At 41.0% G+C, this 21,187-nt stretch overlaps 1 protein-coding gene across 1 annotated transcript in view; it reads left to right on the top strand.

Annotated features, from left to right (window-relative positions):
* Window positions 1–21,187, top strand: part of Tango6 (transport and golgi organization 6 homolog) — a 150,608-nt gene that overhangs the window by 48,382 nt on the left and 81,039 nt on the right. Inside the window, exons 13-14 of the mRNA XM_048355226.1 lie at window positions 9,384–9,899; window positions 10,842–10,899. Of these exons, the coding sequence (XP_048211183.1) occupies window positions 9,384–9,899; window positions 10,842–10,899 (574 nt within the window). The remainder of the gene's footprint in view (window positions 1–9,383; window positions 9,900–10,841; window positions 10,900–21,187) is intronic.

Genomic DNA, 21,187 nt, shown 5'->3' with positions numbered 1-21,187 from the left:
GACAAACAGGAGCCAAACTTGAATCAGGGAGAAGAAAAGCAAAATGCCTGTTATTTCCCTTCTATATCCTAGTGAAAAATTTGAATGGCTTTTGTACCTAGGAGATACAGGACAAACAAGTTGAGATATTAATAAGAATTCTCTCCAGGGGCTGGGGATATGGCCTAGTGGCAAGAGTGCTTGCCTCCTATACATGAGGCCCTGGGTTCAATTCCCCAGCACCACATATACAGAAAGCGGCCAGAAGTGGCGCTGTGGCTCAAGTGGCAGAGTGCTAGCCTTGAGCAAAAAGAAGCCAGGGACAGTGCTCAGACCCTGAGTCCAAGCCCCAGGACTGGCAAAAAAAAAAAAAAAAAAGAATTCTCTCCAAAAGTAGAGGACAAGAAAAATGGACCATGTCCACACTGGTACATTTAAGACCACCATCAGAAGGGCACTTAGTATAAATTTGATGGTATTTTGCATCTGAGACAAATAGATTTTCTAGCCCTCACACTCCAAAATTTAGCCCTTGTTCCTACTGCTGTATTCAGGGAAAATTGTTTAGCAATTCCTCAGTAATAAGATGCTGAATCTAGAATGAATCAATTTTGAATAGCTCCATTTAGCCCAGGATCCATATTGTATAGCATGTTAAAGTTTACTTACAACTATTTTCAGTTGTGTATGCCTTTCATATACTTAATTTATAGTTTTAAAATTTATTCATTCAGGGCTGGGAATATGGCCTAGTGGTAAAGTGCTTGCCTCATATACATGAAGCCCTGACTTCGATTCCTCAGCACCACATATATAGAAAAAAGCTGGAAGTGGCACTGTGGCACAAGAGGTAGAGTGCTAGCCTTGAGCAAAAAGAAGCTAGGGACAGTGCTCAGGCCCTGAGTCCATGCCTCAGAACTAGCAACAAAAACAAAACAATAGAAAAATTCATTCAAACATTTATTACATACTTGACATGTCAGATACTGAGCTACGTGGCTAGGTACCTAGCATTGGATGATGCATATACCTGCCTCTTCTGTCATGACATTTACAGTTCGGTAATGAAGTCAGACCCTGATTGATTGTCCAAAAAGTAGAATTGAATGAAGTACCCTTAAAAAAGAATTGGAGGGTTCTAAGAGAATGAAACATCTAACTGAGGCTGAGAAGGCTCCATTGAGGAAGTGTAAGTTTAAGCTAGAACTTGAGGGTGTGTATAGTGCAGATGAAGGAATTTCTTCCAAGTAAAGAAAACATCAGTCACAATGGCTCAGGAGCAGGAAGGGCTCAGAATACTTAAGACACTGATAGAAGGCCAGTGAGGCCTAATTGTAGTGACCAAATGAAAGTAGTGCCAACAAGGGGAAAGGCTAGGCAGAGGCTAGATCATCTATTTGGGTAGGAATGAAAATATTCATGGTAACTTAGGTTGGGTGACTATAAAAAAGCAGAGTAGTTCTTATTTTCTTTTCTAGAAGCCCACTGTTGGGAGCTGGTTGTTTGCTATGAGACTGACATGACAGATGTGAATTCATAGCTTCTGCCCATCCCTAACTTCCTATGAGCCATCCTGAGTCATTAACTACATCCTGGATTCTTCTGACTTTGCAGATCATTAAATGAACAGAAACATGTTACCCCCTGCTATTTCTCTTTAGATCAGTTTTTTTTCGCTATTTGTGCAGGGTTTTGTATTTCTGTCCAATAAAAGGTCAACGTCTGAATTCTAGTATTTATTGACCATTGTTGTGCTGAAGTCTTTGCTTTACAGTTCAGAACATTATGCTCTACCTGTCCTGTTAGGAGTCATCATTTTTTGCGTCTTGGGGCTTGAACTCTGGTCCTGGCACTGTCCCTGAGCTCCTTTTGCTCAAGGCTAGCACTGTACCATTTAAGCCACAGCTCCACTTCCGGCTTTTTCTGTGATTAATTGAAGATGAGTTTCATTGACTTTCCTGCCCCTGCTGGCTTCAAACCACAATCCTCAGATCTTAGCCTCCTGAGTAGCTAGGATTACAGGCATGAACCAGTGGCATCCAGCTGAGGAGTCATCATTTTAACTAATGAAATAAAAATCTAACAGCATCTGAGCCATTTGTCTTTCCCTTATAATTTCTGTAATTAAGATGATTGTTAAAAATTCATATCTGAAAAGGGGATTTAATTTGTAGAAAGTCAAGGCTTAAGACTGCTAACAAGACAACTATAATTCCAAACTCACTTTTTGTAATTTCAGGGATGGTCATCAGTAAAAGTATTATGTTAGTAACTCCTCTCTGTCCACTGAGGAAGCAATTTCTGCATGGTGTTACAGAGTTCATGGATCTCTAAATCATTGTTGTATGAATCTTAGTAGTCCATTCTAGATTTTTTTGTTGTTGTTGTTGTTTGTAGGGCTGGACACTGTCCCACTGTACTCCAGACTAGGGCTCTGCCACTTTGAACCACAGCTCCACTTCTGGTTTGTGGTGGTTAATTGGAATTAAGGGTCTCAAGGACCTTCCTACTTGGGATCCCAGATCTCAGCCTCCTGAGTATTTAGGATTATAGGTGTGAACCACTAGCGCTTAGCCATTCTAGATCTTTAGGAAGAACCCAAACCATGTTGTTACAGGAAGGTAGTGGTATGTCTACCAGTGAAAAGGCCTCTAATTGTGTGTGTGTGTGTGTGTGTGTGTGTGTGTGTGTCCTGGTGCTGGGTCTTGAACTCTGGGCCTGGGCACTGTCCCTTAGCTTTTTTGCTCAAAGGTGGTGCTCTACCACTTGCCACTGCCCTTCTTCTGGCTTTTTGGTGATTAATTGGGAATCAGAATGTCATGAGCTTTTCTGCCTGAGCTGGCTTTCAGTCATGACCCTTAGATCTCAGTCTTAGAGTAGCTAGGATTGCAGATGTGAGCCATCTGTGCTCAGCTTCAGTTGTTCAGTTAAGCTCAAGTATTTCTGTATTAAAGACTGGAGATTTTTCTGTCTTCCACTGTGCTTTTTATAGGGAAAACGAAATTATTCCCAGAAGTTCCTCCACAGATTTCTGTTTCATTTGTTAAAGTAGGGTCTTCTGACCATACTAACTGGAAGGTAGGCTAGAATAGCGGATTCTAGCTTCTGTTGGTAGTGATGGCACAGGGAAGGGAAATGAGGTAGCCAGTCAAGATTGGGAACATGTTAGTCCTGTTTTTCAGGTGAGCACTTGGAGTTTAAGGGTATAGGGCTGGTACTTGAGCCCAAATCTTGAGATTACAAATTTCATACTTGACTGCCTATGGTAGCAGTCAGGAGGCTCGGGCTGGAGGATCTCAGGTTCCAGGGTGGTCTGGTATATATAATGAGATCCTGTATTTAAAAGAAAAGAAAAGATGACCAGTGCTGGTGGCTCACTTCTGTAATCCTACCTACTGAGATTCAAGGATAGAGGTTCAAAGCTAACCAGGAAGGAAAGTTTGTGAGACTCTTACCTCCAATCAATCACAGAAAAAGAAAAAAAGCTTGAAGCAGAGCTATGGCTTAAGTAGGAAAATGCTAGACTTAAGCAAAAAAAGTTCAGGGACAGTGTCCAGGCCTTGAGTTCAAGCCCCAGTAGTGGCACAAAAAGTCAAAACGAAACAAAACAGCTCAATGCTTTCCATCTTTATCTCACAGTATTTGAGTATTTTAGGATTAACAAATACAATAAATATATATTAAATGCCTTCCTATTCTGTCAGAGCACCTTACCACTTGAGCCACAGTGCCATTTCCAGTTTTGTGGTGGTTAATTGGGGATAAGAGTCTCACAGAATTTCTTGCCTGGCTCACTTGAACTTGATCCTCAGATCTCAGCCTCCTGAGTGGCTTGGATTACAGGCGTGAGCCATCAGCACCCAGCTCTACATTGTTTTTCTTTTGAGTGGATGCTCATTATTTATTTGACCCTCTGTGATTCACATTTCTATCTTGTGTATGTATGGTTCATTATGAAACTGGGCAGGTAGGGGTATAGTGTGCCATGTACAAGGTTTTCAGTTCCCAACAGATAAGACCTTCTGCATACTGACTTAGGACAAAAGTAAAAATATCACTTGTGAATAAATTTTCATGATGTATATAAAGAAAGACTTAGCATACAAATTGATCAGCTAGATAGCTGAGGACACCATATATACACAAAGAATAAATGTAAGTTTCCACAATTGGGAATTTTTAGGCAGTTTATTTTTTTTTAGTATTGGTGAACTAGAGCTTCACATATTATGAGACAAGGGCTATACCTTTGCTCTTTTATTTTGTTTTTGGGATCAAATCTCATTACCTTGCCTGTGCTGCCCTTAAATTCATGATCTTTCTGCCTGCTGAGATTTCAGGCATGTGCCATCATGCCTGGATTTTCCTGACCACACTTAACTGCTTGATAAAGAGCTTCCCTAGGAGCTTTGTACTTAACTTTCGAACATCTTATGTGTGGCCTCTTCATTTTACATTTTACATATGTCCTTCTCTGGCTGTCACCCCAAATCTGATAGGCTCCTGAATGGCATTCTCTCTCTCTCTCATGCCTCCTCCTTAATCCACACTTTACCAGTCCCAAACCAGCTTTTAAACACATTTGAGATCTTGCAGGACTTCAGAACAATTCACTGTCTAACTGGCTGACCCCTGGACAGTCCTGTGTGGCCTGACATACCTTTCTTTATTGTAATCCTGAATTGTTCTAGAAACTCTGGAAGAGAGACAGCCAAAAGAAAAGCATCTGTTTTTTGTGGGCTGCTCCTTCTAGCCTTGAGGCTTTACATAGTTCTAAGATCTAGATATGAGATCTGTACTGAAAAGCAGTAACAGAGCTGGGCACTGGTATTTCAAGCCCATAATCTTAGCTACTCTGGAAGCTGAGATTTGCAGGATTGTAGTTTGAGACCAGTCCAGGCAGAAAAGTCTGTAAGGCTCTATCTCCAAAGTAACCAACAAAAAGCAGACCTAGACATGTGGCCCAAGTGGTAGAGCACTAATTTAGCAAATGTAAGGCCTGAGTTCAAACTGCAGTAGCACCAAGAAAAGAAAAAGTAATGACAGGAGTAGAAATGAGGACTCTACAATCAATTCTCATGTTTCTTGGTTTGATGATGGTGATTATTGTTATTAACATTATTGTTGTTATTTTGAGACAGGGTTTTCCCATGTATTCCAGACTGGCCTTGAACTCTCTTTTGTAGCCCAGACTGGCCTTAAATTCATGATCCTTCTGGCTTCAGAATACTGGGATTACAAGTGTGTATCACCATGCCTCTCTCAGTTCCCAAATTTTGATAATGGCCCTTAACAGTAACTGCTTAGCACTTGAACTTTCTCCTCTACTAAGTAAATGAATATTACTTTGTATCTCCAAAATTTTTCAAGTATTTATGAATAGATGTCACCTGTAGTCTTGAATTTCCCTAATTATTCCCACAGTGGGAAGTCTGTAGGCTTAGGAGCTGAAACAGTGTGTAACTTTAATCATCTAATAAAACTGATTTACTCAGAATCCACATACTTGTCCATTAGAGAAGTTTCACTGTCAGTTCAACCACTGATCTTCCTGCTATATCTATAGTTTTGCCTTGTTCAGATGTCATGTACTTTGAATCATATCATGTGCAGTCTCTTTAGATTGGCTTCTTTCACCTACTATTATGCACCCAGGGTTTTTTTTTTTTTAATCAAACTGAATTACAGGGAGGTTACAGTTTCATACCTTAGGCATTGGATACATTTCTTGTATTGTTTGTTACCTCGTCCCTCGTTCCCCCTCCCCCCTCCCCCTTTCCCTCCCCCCCCATGAGTTGTTCAGTTCGTTTACACCAAACAGTTTTGCAAGTATTGCTTTTGTAGTTGTTTGTCTTTTTTTACCCTGTGTCTCTTGAATTTGGTATTCCCTTTCAATTTCCTAGTGCCCAAGGTTCTTTCCTATATTTTCATGGCTTATAGAGCGTTCTCTCTCTCTCTCTCTCTCTCTCTCTCTCTCTCTCTCTCTCTCTCTCTCTCTCTCTCTGTCCCTCTCTCCCTCTCAGTGCTGGGGTTATCTGTTGTCTGCATGTATCACAGTTCATTTATTTAATCTTGCCAGTTATGACTAGGGCTGTCATAAGCATCCAAACAGTTTTCAATTTGTTTGGATAAATACCAAGATAGATTGTATGGTAAAAGCATTTTTAGTTTCTTTGGTCCTGAGGCTTAAACTCAGAGGTTCATGCTTACTGCATAAGTGCTCAATCTAAATATATTTTTTTAACTGCCAAGCTAAACTGGACATGGTGGCTCAAGCCTATAATCCTAGCTACTTGGGAGACAGACATTGAGGAATCATAGTTTGCCTTCAGCTCAGGCATAAAAGTTTTCAAAACTGGGGCTGGGAATATGGTCTAGTGGCAAGAGCGCTTGTCTCGTATACATGAGGCCCTGGGTTCGATTCCTCAGCACCACATACATAGAAAAGGCCAGAAGTAGCGCTGTGGTTCAAGTGGTTCAAGTGCTAGCCTTGAGCAAAAAGAAGCCAGGGACAGTGCTCAGGCCCTGGGTCCAAGGCCCAGGACTGGCAAAAAAAAAAAAAGTTTTCAAAACTCCCATCTCAACCAATAGCTGGGCATAGTGGTATGCACCTGTTATCCCAACTACAGGGGAAGCACAATGGCTGGGTGCAGTGGCGTGTGTCTGTCTTTCATAGCAACATGGGGAAGCAAAGTAGGAGAGCTGCAGCCTACACTGGCTAGGGCATAAAGCCCGACTCTATCTTAAAAATAATCAGTGCAAAACTGACTGGGACCATGGCTCAAGTGGAAGAGCAGCTGCCTAACAAACTTGGAGGCTCTGAATTAAATCCGCAGTTTCACCCCCCTACCCCCGTCCCCCAAAACCAAAACAAAACCCTGGCAAACTACTGAAATGGATTCTTGATCTACATCCCTGCCATATTTTGGTTAATACTCCTTTTTTATCTATGTCTTTTGTAAATATTTCCTCCCAGACTATAGCCCATTTCTTATTTTTTGATACTCTTTTAAAGAACAGAAGTTTTTAATGTTACCAAACTCCTACTTATCAATACTTCTTTCATAGAATTTACCTTTGGTGTCATATTTAGAAACATGCCATATCCAAAGCTATCTAGATTTAATATTATATTACCTTGTAGAACTTTTGTAGTTTTGTATTTTCTGTTTAGGACTGAAATAATTTTTATGAAAGGTGTAAGGTCTCTGTGCAGATGTATTTTGTTTATGTCAGCATCTAGTTACACCAGCTTGTGAAAAGACAATCTTTATCCATTGTATTGTCAGTGCTTCTTTGCCAAAGGTCAGGTGCTTATAGGTACAAGGGTCTTTTCCTAGGCTCTCAGTTCTGTTCTATTGATCTGTGTATCTTTTGCAGAATTTAAAAAAAGAAATTGATGTGTATAATAGAAATGAAATAAGAGGCCATATAGATTGTAAGTAATAGACATTTCCATTTCAGTGCTTAAAAACAAAAGATCCATAATACTGCAGAGACATTTCGTTTTGTTTTGTTTTGTTTTTGTTGCCAGTCCTGGGGCGTGGCCTCAGGGCCTGAGCACTATCCCTGGCTTCTTTTTGCTCAAGGCTAGCACTGTGCCACTTGAGCCACAGGCCACTTCTGGCCATTATCTATATATGTGGTGCTGAGGAATTGAACCCAGGGCTTCATGTGAGGCGAGCACTTTACCACTAGGCCATATCCCCAGCCCTACAGAGACATTTTGAATGAAGCTTAGCATAATAATAACACTAGCAAAATTATTCTAAGGGGTTTTATCCAATTACACATAGGTCTCAGAAACACTTGACCCTTTTCTTAAATATTGGACATATTTACTGTAGACATGCATTCTCTTCCCATTAAGATACCATAACAGAATGGTTACTTGTTTGATACATAAAGATAAACTAACATACAGGCCTGGGAATATGGCCTAGTGGCAAGAGTGCTTGCCTCCCATACATGAAGTCCTGGGTTCGATTTCCCAGTACCACATATATAGAAAACGGCCAGAAGTGGAACTGTGGCTCAAGTGGCAGAGTGCTAGCCTTGAGCAAAAAGAAGCTAAGGACAGTGCTCAGTCCCTGAATCTAAAGCCCAGGACTGGCAAAAAAAAAAAAAAAAAAAGATAAACTAACATACATTGTGGATCTAGAAATTCTACCATATGTAGATTTTGCACTAATAGGAGAAGTGAATGATAATTGTTCTGTGGACTTAAGGTATAAAATAAGATTATCAGAAAATGGTTAGTTGGTTGACTGATTAGTTGGATAATGCAGTGAATGAATGATTAAATAGTAAATACTGTTTTGGCCTTGTCTCCAAAAGGATTTAAGACCCCCTGAGGTTTTCAAATTTTCAGAGCCTCATGCAGTCTGTGGTCATTATTGGAAAAGGATTAGGTAGAGGATTATCACCAATACTTACTTTTTTTTTTTTTTTTTTGGCCAGTCCTGGGGCTTGGACTCAGGGCCTGAGCACTGTCCCTGGCTTCTTCTTGCTCAAGGCTAGCACTCTGCCACTTGAGCCACAGCGCCACTTCTGGCCATTTTCTGTATATGTGGTGCTGGGGAATCGAACCCAGGGCCTCATGCATACAAGGCAAGCACTCTTGCCACTAGGCCATATCCCCAGCCCCAATACTTACTTTTAATGGCTATACATGTACCTTTCCTAGGAGGTGTGTGGCATTGTTAGAATTTTTTTTTCAGTACTTGAGATTGAACCTGGGGACTTGTAATTATACCACAACCCTCTTTTGCTTTAGTTTTTAGACAGGATCTTATGCGTTTTACGTGGTCCAGTCTTTGACCATAATCCTTTTGCTCTCTACCTTCTGAGGAGCTGGGATTATAGGTGTTAGTCATCAAATCCTTCCCCTCCTCCCCTCCCCACAAAAAGAGTCTTACATAATTTCTGCTCCTATTTTCTAGGAGAAACTGTCTTTTGCCAGTTATTAGCCTGATCCCTCTAAATCTAAGGTGCCTTTATCTGCTGACTTGCCTCTTTAGATGACATTGTTAAGAATGGCTTGATTTGTTCTAGGGAAACTGAATAAGGCATTAAGCAAGAATATGGGCTCTGGGATCTGACTTTTCAAGTTAAAATCTTAACTCTCTTCTGGCTTCTTACCTTGGGCATATCACTTAAGTATTCTACGCTTTCGTTTCCCCTGTTTAAAATGTAGGAACTAGAGAAATTTGTTTCATGGGGAGATAAATGAGTATCTTTGTTAACTTGGAAAAGTATCTGTAGCTGGCAGGTGTTCCAGAAATGTTAGCTGTGAACAAGATGTGACCCTTATCCTTTATATTCAAAATGTGTTTCCTGGGCTTAGGCTCTGTTAGTATTTGCCACATTCATTTCAACTTGGCATCTTTTATTTCATTTTGTAGTTGAAGTCAAGTGATTTTGCAGTCCTGAAGCAGTTGCTCCCTCTATTGGAGAAGGTTTCCAACACATACCCTGACCCTGTCATCCAGGAACTTGCTACTGATCTCCGTATCACCATCTCTACCCATGGAGCCTTTGCCACTGAGTCTGTCAGTGTGGCTGCCCAAAGCACCCTGAAAAGAAAAGATCCAGAAGGGAAAATAGAAGAGCAGCAAAAAACCAGTCATGACAGACACACAGGAGTATCTCAGAGCCACCTGGAACAACAGCAAAACCATGAGAAATCCCCCCAAATAGGCCAGGAGTGTAACGCTCCATTCATTCCTAAAGAAAACATCAAGCCCATCACTACCACAGACAGGAAATCAGGAAGCATCACCACAGAACAGCTCCAAGAGGTTCTTTTGTCCGCTTATGACCCTCAGATTCCAACTCGGGCCGCTGCCCTGCGAACACTTTCCCAGTGGATAGAACAAAGAGAAGCAAAAGCCCTTGAGAGGCAAGAGAAGCTTCTCCAGGTGAGTAGAACACTACAGAGACCTGGGGCACAGGGAGGGCCATGTCCAGGAACATGCATTCAGTTCAGATGGCACAGCGCACTTAGGGTGTATGAAGCACTGTTCTGGATTATCCTCCACGAACTTTTTCATTCTTTCCTTTTTTCATTTTGTGATACTGGAGTTTGAACTCAAGGCCTTATGCTTGCCTCTTTTTGTATTGTTTTCAAAGTAGCATCTTTATGCCCAGACTGGCCTGTGATCCTATTTGTGCTTCCACTGTAGCTGGGATGACATACATGAACCACCATACCAACCATTGGTTGAGATAGAGTCTCTCAAACTTTTATGCCTAGGTTGAACTTGAACTATGATTCTCCAGTCTCTGCCTCCCAAATAGCTTGATCCATGGCACTCATCTTCCTCCAGGAACTTAGGCATAGCAAGCTGAGTGATGTTGGCTTAGGCCTGTAATCCTAGCTAAGTAAGCTGAGATCTGAGGACTATCGTTTGAGGCCAGCCCAGCCCAGAAAAATAAAAGAAAATTAGACTTCAAAGCACAGAGAATATTTCTTCACAAGATTTCTAAGCCAGGTCAGTTTTTAGTTAATACAAGAAGAAGAGCTTTTACCCTTTATTTATTTATTTGTTTGTTTGGTTTTGGGTTTTTTGTTTTTTGTTTTTTTTGTTTTTTTTTTTGCCAGTCCTGGGGCTTGGACTCAGGGCCTGAGCACTGTCCCTGGCTTCTTTTTTGCTCAAGGCTAGCACTCTACCACTTGAGCCATAGCTCCACTTCCAGCTTTTTCTATATATGCGGTGCTGTGGAATCAAGCCCAGGACTTCATGTATGGGAGGCGAGCACTCTACTACTAGGCCATATTCCCAGCCCCAAGCTTTTACTCTTTTGAGGCTACAAATAAAAGGGTTCTTTGTGATTAATATGCTCTGTATTTGTGATTCTAGATATTCTTGGAGAACTTGGAACATGAGGACACTTTTGTGTATCTCTCTGCAATTCAGGGTAAGTTAGTCCTGGTTAAAGAACTTTGAATCTGTGGACCAGAGATTACAGTATATTTGTTTGCACAAAAATCTCTAAAACCTTGCCATCACAAGATGCCACTGTCCTTTTCCTGGCCTTTACCAAGGACATTCTTTAAATTCTGATATTCTAATATTTTTCTATAGAGTCTCAGTGTCTTGTAATGATGAGAAAGTTTTTATTTATGTTTATACTTATCATTCTAAAAAATTAAATTTCATTTTCTTTTCTTTTTTTTGCCAGTTCTGGCGCTTGGACTCAGGGCCTGAGCACTGTCCCTGGCTTCTTTTTTTTTTTTTTCTCAAGGCTTGCACTCTAGCACTTGAGCCACAGCGCCACTTCTGGCCATTTTCTATATATGTGGTGCTGGGGAATCGAACCCTGGACTTCACGTATAACGAGGCAAGCACTCTTGCCACTAGGCCATATTCCCAGCCCTTCATTTTCTTTTAATTCAAAGCTATAAAGACTGGATCATACATGGCCTCTTTGTGCATTAACTTTTAATGGTTTTCTTCCTGCTATCAGGAAGCATCTTTGCTCTCTAAAAGAATCTTATGGTTTTTGCCAGGTGCCAATGGCTCATGCCTGTAATCCTACCTACTCAGGACCTTCTTTTGCTTAAGGATAGCTGCACTCTACCACAGCACCACTTGGGGCTTTTTCTGTTTATATGGTACTGAGGAATTGAACCCAGGGCTTCATGCATGCTAGGCAAGCACTCTATTACTAATCCACATTCCCAACCCAAAAACTTTGATTTCTTATCTGTTAAAATAAAATGGTATGTTTACTTTGGCCAGTAACCTGAAACTTCCTTAAAAATATAAACATAGACTTAACAATAATTCAGTTTCTAAGAATATATCCAAGAGAAATGAAAATGTGTCCCAACAAAAACTTTCATGTAGGGGCTGGGGATATGGCCTAGTGGCAAGAGTGCTTGCCTCGTATACATGAGGCCCTGGGTTCAATTCCCCAGCACCACATATACAGAAAATGGCCAGAAGTGGCGCTGTGGCTCAAGTGGTAGAGTGCTAGCCTTGAGCAAAAAGGAAGCCAGGGACAGTGCTCAGGCCCTGAGTCCAAGCCCAGGACTGGCCAAAAAAAACAAAAAACAAAAAACAACCTTTCATGTAAATGATCATAGCTGCATTTTATTCATAATCACTGATATCCATCAGTCAGTGAATACATCTACAAGAAATTTTTCTTTTTTTTTTTTTATATAAAAGTTAATTAGGGATGCTTGCTTGCCGGAGTTTTGGCTGATGGTGCACCCTTCTGCAGAAGTCAATTTTGTCTTGCTAAGACCCCCCCCCCCCAAAAAAAAAGTTAATTAGGAAGCCGAGCACTGGTGGCTCATGCCTGTAATCCTAGCCACTCAGGAGGCTGAGATCTAAGGATTGCAGTTCAAAGCCAGTTGGGGCAGGAAAGTCTGTGAAACTCTCTTCTTGAGTTATTCACAGAAAAACTCGGAAGTGGCACTGTGGCTCAAGTGGTAGAATGCTAGCCTTAAGCAAAAGGAGCTCAGGGACAATACCGAGGCCCAGAGTTCAAGCCCCCAGACCGGCAAAAAAAAAAGTCTGATGGGCTTAATTAATTGCTCATGTCCAAAGAGGTTACAATTCCATAAGACAATTACTTTTTGTTGGATTGCTAGATAATGTGGTGACCTGCATAATTTCTCAGATTTAAATTTTTTTTTTTTGGCTGGTATTATGGCTTGAACTCAAAGTCTTGTGCTCCTGGCTTGTGCATTACCACTTGAGCCACACCATCAGCCATGCTTTTTGCTGGTTATCTGGTTATTTTGGAGAGGGAGTCTCTTAGACTTTTCTGCCAAGGTTGACTTCAAACCAAGATTCTCCTCCAGAATAGCCAGAATTACAGGTGTGAGCTACTGGTGCCTAGTTTCAGATCTACATCTTAAGTAGGCTGATGCTATCAGTTATTACTATTTAAACGACCTGAGCATTCTGTAGCTTGAAACATCAATCATTTATTATCATTTCTGCAGCTACAGACCAGTGGAGTTTCAGCAGATCTAGGCTGGGCTTGATTGGGCAGCTCTGCTTCTCCCTGCAGTTCTGGGGGCTGGCTCTATGCATGCATTCCTGATTGTTCTTGGTCAGCAGCCTTCTGGGGCATGTTCTCCTGGAGGTGATGTTGGAAGTGCTAGAAAGCAGGCAAAAAATCGAGAGACCTCTAATCTTCACATAACAAACATCCTGTCATTTCTGCCTCATTCTGTTGGCCAAAGTAAGTCATGTAGTCCAGCCTGAAAGTCAAAAATACACTCTGTCCCTGTAGTGGAACAAACTGCCAAGACCCCTAGCACAGGCTGTGGATGCAGAGGGTGCAGAATTCATACCAGTAAGGCAGTTCTTCACACTGTGTTTTGTTTCAAAAGCAAGGCTCACAAGGGGCACAGAAGTGTGAGCGGGTTCTGACAGGCTCATTATTTCTGGGCTTTGTTGTATACAGACTTAGTATTTGAAGCTTAAGAGATAATGCAGAGAGGAAAACATGCAGAGATGAAGGCCCGAGCCTAGGCATTCTTTCTTTATTCAACAAATATATATTGTGTACCTACTATATACAAAACACTTTAGATTAACTGTGAGTTGTTGCGTCAAGGTTGAAAAGCAAAACAAATTCTTCAAAGGAAACAAAAGACCACCCAAGGAGGTAAAAAAAAAAAAAATTCATGTGAAATCAGGCAAGGTGAGGAGCCTTTTTCTGTCATTAGAGTATTTATAGCATCATTCAAGGTCCACACAAAATTATCAGTATAGGAAGTAGAGGTGTGGCTCAAATGTTAGAGCTCTAGTCTTAAGCAGAAAAGCTCAGAGTATGAGACCCTGAGTTCAAGCCACAGTACTAACACCAGAAACAAAACAAGATTATCAATAAAGGCAGATGGCCACAGGCAGCTGATAAAAAGCTTAGGTGTCTGACACAGATCAAATGATTTCACAGCCTTATAGCACTGTAAGGCTGGAGGTTCCTCACTCCTGGTAGAGTGTTTCAGGAGAGAAAGGTAACATAATGCAGAGAGGTAGGGAAGCCCTGGACGTTCATAGGGTTACGTGACATGGCATTGTACTTGTGGAAATCAGAGAAATCAGTAAAGCAGGAACTTCCAGGTGACGGTAACTTACACCTGTAATCCTAGCTACTCAGGAAGCTGAGGTCTGAGGATTGCAATTTGAAGCCAGCCACGGCAGGGAAGTCCTCGAGACTCTCATCTCCAATAAACTAATCAGGAAAAGCCTGAAGTGGCTTTGTGGTTCAAGTAATAGAGTGCTAGCCTTGAGCACAGAGGCTCAGGGACAGTGTCCAGGCCCACAGTTCAAGCCTAAGGACTGGCAAAATATAAATAAAGCAGGAACATGCCTCTAATTAATAATTCTCAGAAAACAGATCATCCTGGGGTTTCCTCAAAAAACTGTTATACTGTCAAAGAGAGTTTTTTTTTTTTTCTTTTTCTTTTTCTTTTCTTTTTGAAGGACTAGGATTTGGGAAGTGGTGGCATGTCATTCTAATGTGGCAGCATTGCTGATTGGAATACATTCCTTAGCTGATTAACCCATTGAGCTCATTAGCCTTTAGAATCTGCTGTAAAAATCTCAACAGTTGGTGTTTTGTTTGTTTTTAGTGATTTTAATTGGTGTGCTAATCAGTTAGTAGCTAATTTGGTGATGAAAAACATGGGAGGTGGCAGTGTAATTTCTCCTCTTAGTTCCCCAAGATGGACAAGATTGAACTAATTGATGTTTTGGTGTTTGTAACATGCACTTAAAAGCCAAGGCCTTGGGTGAATTTCCCATTAAGAAAGGCAAGAGCTAAATTTTCCCACCTGCATTGCCAAGTTTCCCTAGGCCTAAACCACTGTAGCATCAAAGCCCATCCAGACTCCCAAAAAAGTCCTACAGGACAGGGAGGCCTAATTGTCCCCCTTGGTTTGGGTAAGTGTGTGTATATTTAAAGTTTGCCTCATCTAGGCTGCCTAAATGGCTCCACATTAGAACTATAGTGTTCGATTTTGCTTAGTTTGTTGTTGGATTTCTTTTATGAGTTCTCATGAGTTCTGTTTGTTCGTGTTGTGGTAGAGAACATAGAAAAACAAAATTCTTCTGGCAGAGAACTAAAAGTAAGTAAACTCATTCCTTTAAGAGATATTGATATTTGTTATGCTTGATTTAGGAATTTTTCATGTACCTGTCATCTGACCATCATAGCATAGCCATCTGAGAACTAAATTTCCTATGAATTAATCTTGAGTTGACTAACGGGACTATCTTTACCTTTGCTTATTCCCACTGGGAGAGCAGGGGTTGAGTTCATTGTCCTAGCAGTTCATTGTCCCATATGCTTCTTCATCTGGCAGATTATTTACAAAGTTGCTAAGTACCAGTTACCATCCACTTTACAGATAGTTCAATGGCTCCATCTTTCTTCCTTTTCTTTTTTTGTGGGTCGTGGGACTTGAACTCTGGGCCTGGGCGCTGTCCCTGAGCTCTTTAGGCCAAACCTAGCACTCTACCACTTGAGCCACAGCACCTCTTCCGATTTTCTAGTGGTTAATTGGAGATAAGAGTCTTATGGACTTTCCTTGCCTGGGCTGGCTTTGAACTGTGATCCTCAGATCTCAGCCTCCTGAGTAGCTAGGATTACAGGTGTGAGCCACATACATCTGGCAGTTTCTTTTTTTAAATCAATACTTGTATTTGAACTCAGGGTTCTATACTTTGTAGGCAGGCATTCTACCACTGAGGCTTGCCCCCATTCCAGATCATGACTAGATTTTAAACATACTAAAGTTGTTTCCTCTTTCTATAGTCACTCTCCATTGTTTTTATTGCCCATACTGTCATACAAGTAATACATTCTCATTATCCTAAAAATTTCAATGACAAGGAAGTGTGGAGAGTTAAAAAGCAGAAGTGTGTGGCATTTTTCACATTTCAGTTTGAAATACTTGTTGAACAATGAATGTGATAAACAAGTTAGTGATATTCTTCAATAAGATAGTTTAGCTAGATTATTTATTATATTATGGGTCTGCTCAGGTGTCTTTTCAGTCCCTATCAATTAAAGGACATTGTGAAAGCAATAGATGCATTTCAGGGGTCCGAGTGATCCCTCTCAGTGTCAGAAGGATCTTCGTTGTTTTTTTGGAGAGTGCTGGCATTGAAACCAGGGTTACATGCATGCTAAGCAGTTGCTCTACTACTGAGTTTTAGACCCAGTCCCAAAGGATCTTTGGATACAACTCTGGGCTCATTAAAAACAAATAGAAAAACCACCTATGCCCTGAGCCAACATGGGAGGTGAAGGGAGTCAGACATCTTGACATGCCCAGACAAATCACACTCTCTCTCCTCATCTCTTCCTTTCAGAGAACAGTTTTTATTTTTGTCAAAAGAGTCAAAAGAGGGAAGGCAGAAAGCCCAGAAGGGGACTATAGATCCAAGATGATAGTATTCTTAACAGAGGTTCAAACTGAGCAGGATTACAAGCCTTAACTTGTCAGGCACTGAACTCTATCTCATTCTCAGATTTCTACCTCAAATAAAGAAAGTTGAGAAACCATTAACTGAAAAATAAGTTTATCCCTTGAAGGATCATCTAATTGGATCTGGCATGGAAATTTGGAATGCAGTCCTGTGAAGTTTATCATCTCCATTTATGTCCTTGAAATGGGAAGATTTCTTTTATGTTCTGACTGGTTTCTGTAGCACCTAATTAACAATGAGCATTTATTGAATGACTTTCATATGTGCTCTCTCAGTAAACTCATGAAGTCATCTGGGAAGTAGAAATTATCCTCATTTTTTAAAACTTATTTGATATATCATTTATATGTCTAAAATTCACCAAATTAAAGTATGCAAGTCAGTGGTTTTAGTATAAAGAGTTTTACAAACATCACTGCTATCTACTTTTAGAGTATTTTCATCATCTCATATCCATTGTCAGCTACTTCCCATTCCTCATTCCCATAGCCCCCGTAACCACTAATCTACTTTTTCTCTCCTTGCTCTTGTGGGGGCCACGGATTGACAGGCAATGAGACCCAGAGATCACAGAGTTGAGCAAGAAAAAGACTGACAAGGCTGAAACTAAGTTCAGGATCTCAGAATGCAGCCCTGGGCCGTCTCAGAAGGCTGCTTATAAACCCAAAAACTACAGGAATTTTCCCTTTAGCTAAACTATAGTGGCTCCTTACTTCCTAGAAGTATTAGTCACAAACAGATCAGGGCATCTTGACCTTCACTGGAAATCATCTAACCATCAGGTAAGCAAAGCAGGATGAAACTCTCGGGAGGCGGGGGGTCCGGTTTACAGGTTTGGTCAATATAGAGCAAAACAAGTTCAAAGCAAGTTGGGTAAATACAGCTACCTAACTTCACAGCAGAGGCCAGCTTTAGAAAAGTTTTGCATTGAACAATACAAAAGAGTAAAAGAAAAGGTTTACATGGAACACTACAGAACAGTATTAGCAATACTTTGTTGTTGAAAGTAGAATAGCAACAGATTAATTTATCTTCATCATTTCACTGCCACTCAGCCACGTACCCATCCCCCGTCTACTTTTTCTCTGGATTTATACTGGATGTAAATGGAATCATAGAGTGCAGTGGTATCAGACAAAGGTCTTTTCTGTCTGGCTCCTTTCACTTTAGTATAATTTTTTTATTATTATTATTTTTTGCCAGTCCTGGGCCTGAACTCAGGCCCTGAGCACTGTCCCTGGCTTCTTTTTGCTCAAGGCTAGCACTCTACCACTCCGAGCCATAGTACCTCCTCTGGCAGCTTCTATACATGTGGTGCTGAGGAGTTGAACCCAGGGCTTCATGTATAAGAGGCAAGCACTCTACCACTAGGCCATATTCCCAGCCCCAAATTTTTTGAGGTTCATTCTTGTTATAGAATGGGTCGGTACAATTCACTTTATAACTAGATACTACTTTGCCATACTGGTGAGCCACAGTTTATTTACCATCAGCTAATAGCCAGTTAGTTGGGTTGTTTCTACCTTTTCACATATGAATAGTATTGCTATGAACATTCAAGTACAAGTTTTGTGTGTACAGCCTTTTTGCTGGTTAATTAGAGACAAGTCTCATCCAACTTCCATTCTCAGATTGCAGCCTCCTGAAAGAATAGCTAGGATTATAGGCGTCACCCAGTAGCACTGGGGCCAGAGTTAGGGTTTGTTGTTGTTGTTGGTCTTGCTCAAGGCTAGCTCTCTACCACTTTGATTGTTTTGTTTTGTTTTGTTTTTTGGCCAGTCCTGGGCCTTGGACTCAGGGCCTGAGCACTGTCCCTGGCTTCCTTTTTGCTCAAGGCTAGCACTCTGCCACTTGAGCCACAGCGCCACTTCTGGCCATTTTCTGTATATGTGGTGCTGGGGAATCGAACCCAGGGCCTCATGTATACGAGGCGAGCTCTCTCGCCACTAGGCCATATCCCCAGCCCCTCTCTACCACTTTGAGCCACAGCTCTACTTCTGTTTTTTGGGTGGCTAATTGGAGATAAGAGTCTCATAGACCTTCCTGCCTAGGCTGGCTTAGAACTGCGATCCTTAGATCTTCTTAATAGCTAGGTTTACAGGTGTGAGCCCCTAGTACCTGGCTTTACTGTTATTTTGATCTCCAAGATTGCTCTAGCTAATTATATAAAATAAATGGCAGTAAGTAATGTAGATATTTCTATTGTATTACAAGCCAGTCGTACAACCCTATAAGTTAGTAATATCACCCCCATCTATGGAAGAGAAGACTGAGGCCCAAAGAAGTTATTTACTTGGCCCAAAGTAACTCAGATAAAAGTGACAAGACTAGGTTTTGTATTCAAATCTCTTTGACTCAGAAGACTATGCTTTAGCCAGAGTGAGAAATAAAAAAATCATGAAGCCTATACTTCCTGTTAAAGTTTTTTTTTTTTTTTTTTTTTTTTTTTGGATCTTAGTATAGGAGAATCAGATCTGCCTATGGAAATCAACAAATCAATCTTTTACAATTTAATAATATGCTGATGTCACACTTACTTGATTTTTGTTTTGCTCATTTCACAACGTGTAGTGTATTAATTTTTAAGTAATCTCTGTATCTTCACAGCTCATTTTCCAAACTCGCACTTTCTGCTCTGCTTCCCACTGATGGACATCAGTGTTTCAGCACCGTGGAGTCAGGAGCATTAGGAAAGTCTTCAAAAATCACTTCTGGGGGCTGGGGATATGGCCTAGTGGCAAGAGAGCTTGTCTCGTATACATGAGGCCCTGGGTTCGATTCCCCAGCACCACATATACAGAAAACGGCCAGAAGTAGCGCTGTGGCTCAAGTGGCAGAGTGCTAGCCTTGAGCAAAAGGAAGCCAGGGACAGTGCTCAGGCCCTGAGTCCAAGGCCCAGTACTGGGCAAAAAAAAAAAAAAAAAATCACTTCTGGCATTTATGCAGTTTGCTTTGTGTATTAGTCTGTTTTGAGTTGCTGTTATAACAGAATATTTGAGCCTGGACAATTTATCAAGGACAGACATTTATTGGTTTTAGTTCTGGAGACTGACAAATTTAAAGGCTGAGGGCCCAGATTCGGCCAGGGCCAGCCAAGTGTGGGTGAGAACAGAGGGGTGAGAACAGAGAGACGAGAAATAGGTTTGGAGGTAAAAGGACTGAACTCACCCTTTTCAGCAAGCCACTGCCCACTCCCACGATGATGGCATCAGTCCATGAATGAGGCCAGACTCATGACTAATCATCTAATAAAAGCCCCATCTCTCAACACTATGGTAACTAAGGATTGACTTTCCAACTCATGAACTTTGAGGAACAGTTAAATCATTACACTGAGGTTGTGCATTTAGGGAATGCTCTAGCTTTCTGTATGGAAATTTTGAGATTTGTTGTATGGATAATTAAAATATGCCACATTTATATATAATGGAATATTATTTGGCAATAAAAAGGAATGATTCATACTTTGATATGAATGAACCTTAAAAATGTGGCAAATGAAAGAAGGCAGAAAGGGGCCGGGAATATGGCCTGATGGCAAGAGTGCTTGCCTCGTATACATGAAGCCCTGGGTTCGATTCCTCAGCACCACATATATAGAAAACAACCAGAAGTGGCGCTGTGGCTCAAGTGGCAGAGTGCTAGCCGTGAGCAAAAAGAAGCCAGGGACAGTGCTCAGGCCCTGAGTTCATGGCCCATGACTGGCAATAAAAAGAAAGAAAAAAAGAAAGAAAGAAAGAGAGAGAGAAAGAAAGAAAGAAAGAAAGAAAGAAAGAAAAAGAAAGAAAGAAAGAAAGAAAGAAAGAAAGAAAGAAGAAGAAAGAAAGAAAGAAAGAAAAGAAAAGAAAGCAGGCAGAAACAAAAGGCCATTTATATAAAATATACAGAATAGTCTGATCTATAAATATCAAAAGTAGTGGTTACTAAAGGACTGGGAATGGGATGTTACATAATGGACATGAGGTTTCTTTTTGAGGAGCTGAATATGTTTTTACGTAGTTGTGATCATTGCATGACCTTGTAAAATGTACTTACAGTAACTGAGTTATACACTTCTGAATTAACTTAAGGTCTGCAGGCATGGCTCATATGGTAGAGTGCCTGCCTAGTAAGCACAAGTATGAGTTCAAACTCTAGATCAGGAAAAAGAAGAAGGAAGGAAGGAAGGAGGGAGAGAGGGAGGGGCAAAGGAAGGAAGGAAAACTTAAAGTGGGACATGGATTATACCTATTAATCCACTTGATCCACATGGGTGGTGGAGATTGGAAAAAATCACAATTCAAGATCTGCCCAGGTTGGGGCTGGGAATATGGCCTAGTGGCAAGAGTGTTTGTGTCCTACACATGAAGCTCTCATTTCGATTCCCCAGCACTACATATATGGAAAACGGCCAGAAGGGGCGCTGTGGCTCAGGTGGCAGAGTGCTAGCCTTGATCGGGAAGAAGCCAGGGACAGTGCTCAGGCCCTGAGTCCAAGGCCCAGGACTGGCCAAAAAAAAAAAAAAAGATCTGCCCAGGTAAGTTAACAAGATCCTTATTCAGCCAAAACTGAGCAAAAACTATAGTAAATAATGAAGCAGAAAGTAAATAACTGAAACAGAAAGGTTGGGAGCATGTCTCAAGAGGTAGAATACTTGCCTATCAAGTTCTAGACTTGAGTTCAAACCTCAATATTACCAAAAAAAAATGCTGCCAATTTATTATTTTTTTTATTTTTGCCTGTCCTAGGGCTTGAACTCAGGGCTT

The sequence above is a fragment of the Perognathus longimembris genome, chromosome 10 (genome assembly GCF_023159225.1).
Source record: "Perognathus longimembris pacificus isolate PPM17 chromosome 10, ASM2315922v1, whole genome shotgun sequence".
NCBI classification, from domain to species: Eukaryota; Metazoa; Chordata; class Mammalia; order Rodentia; family Heteromyidae; genus Perognathus; species Perognathus longimembris.
This window is presented reverse-complemented; position numbering and strand designations above follow the sequence as displayed.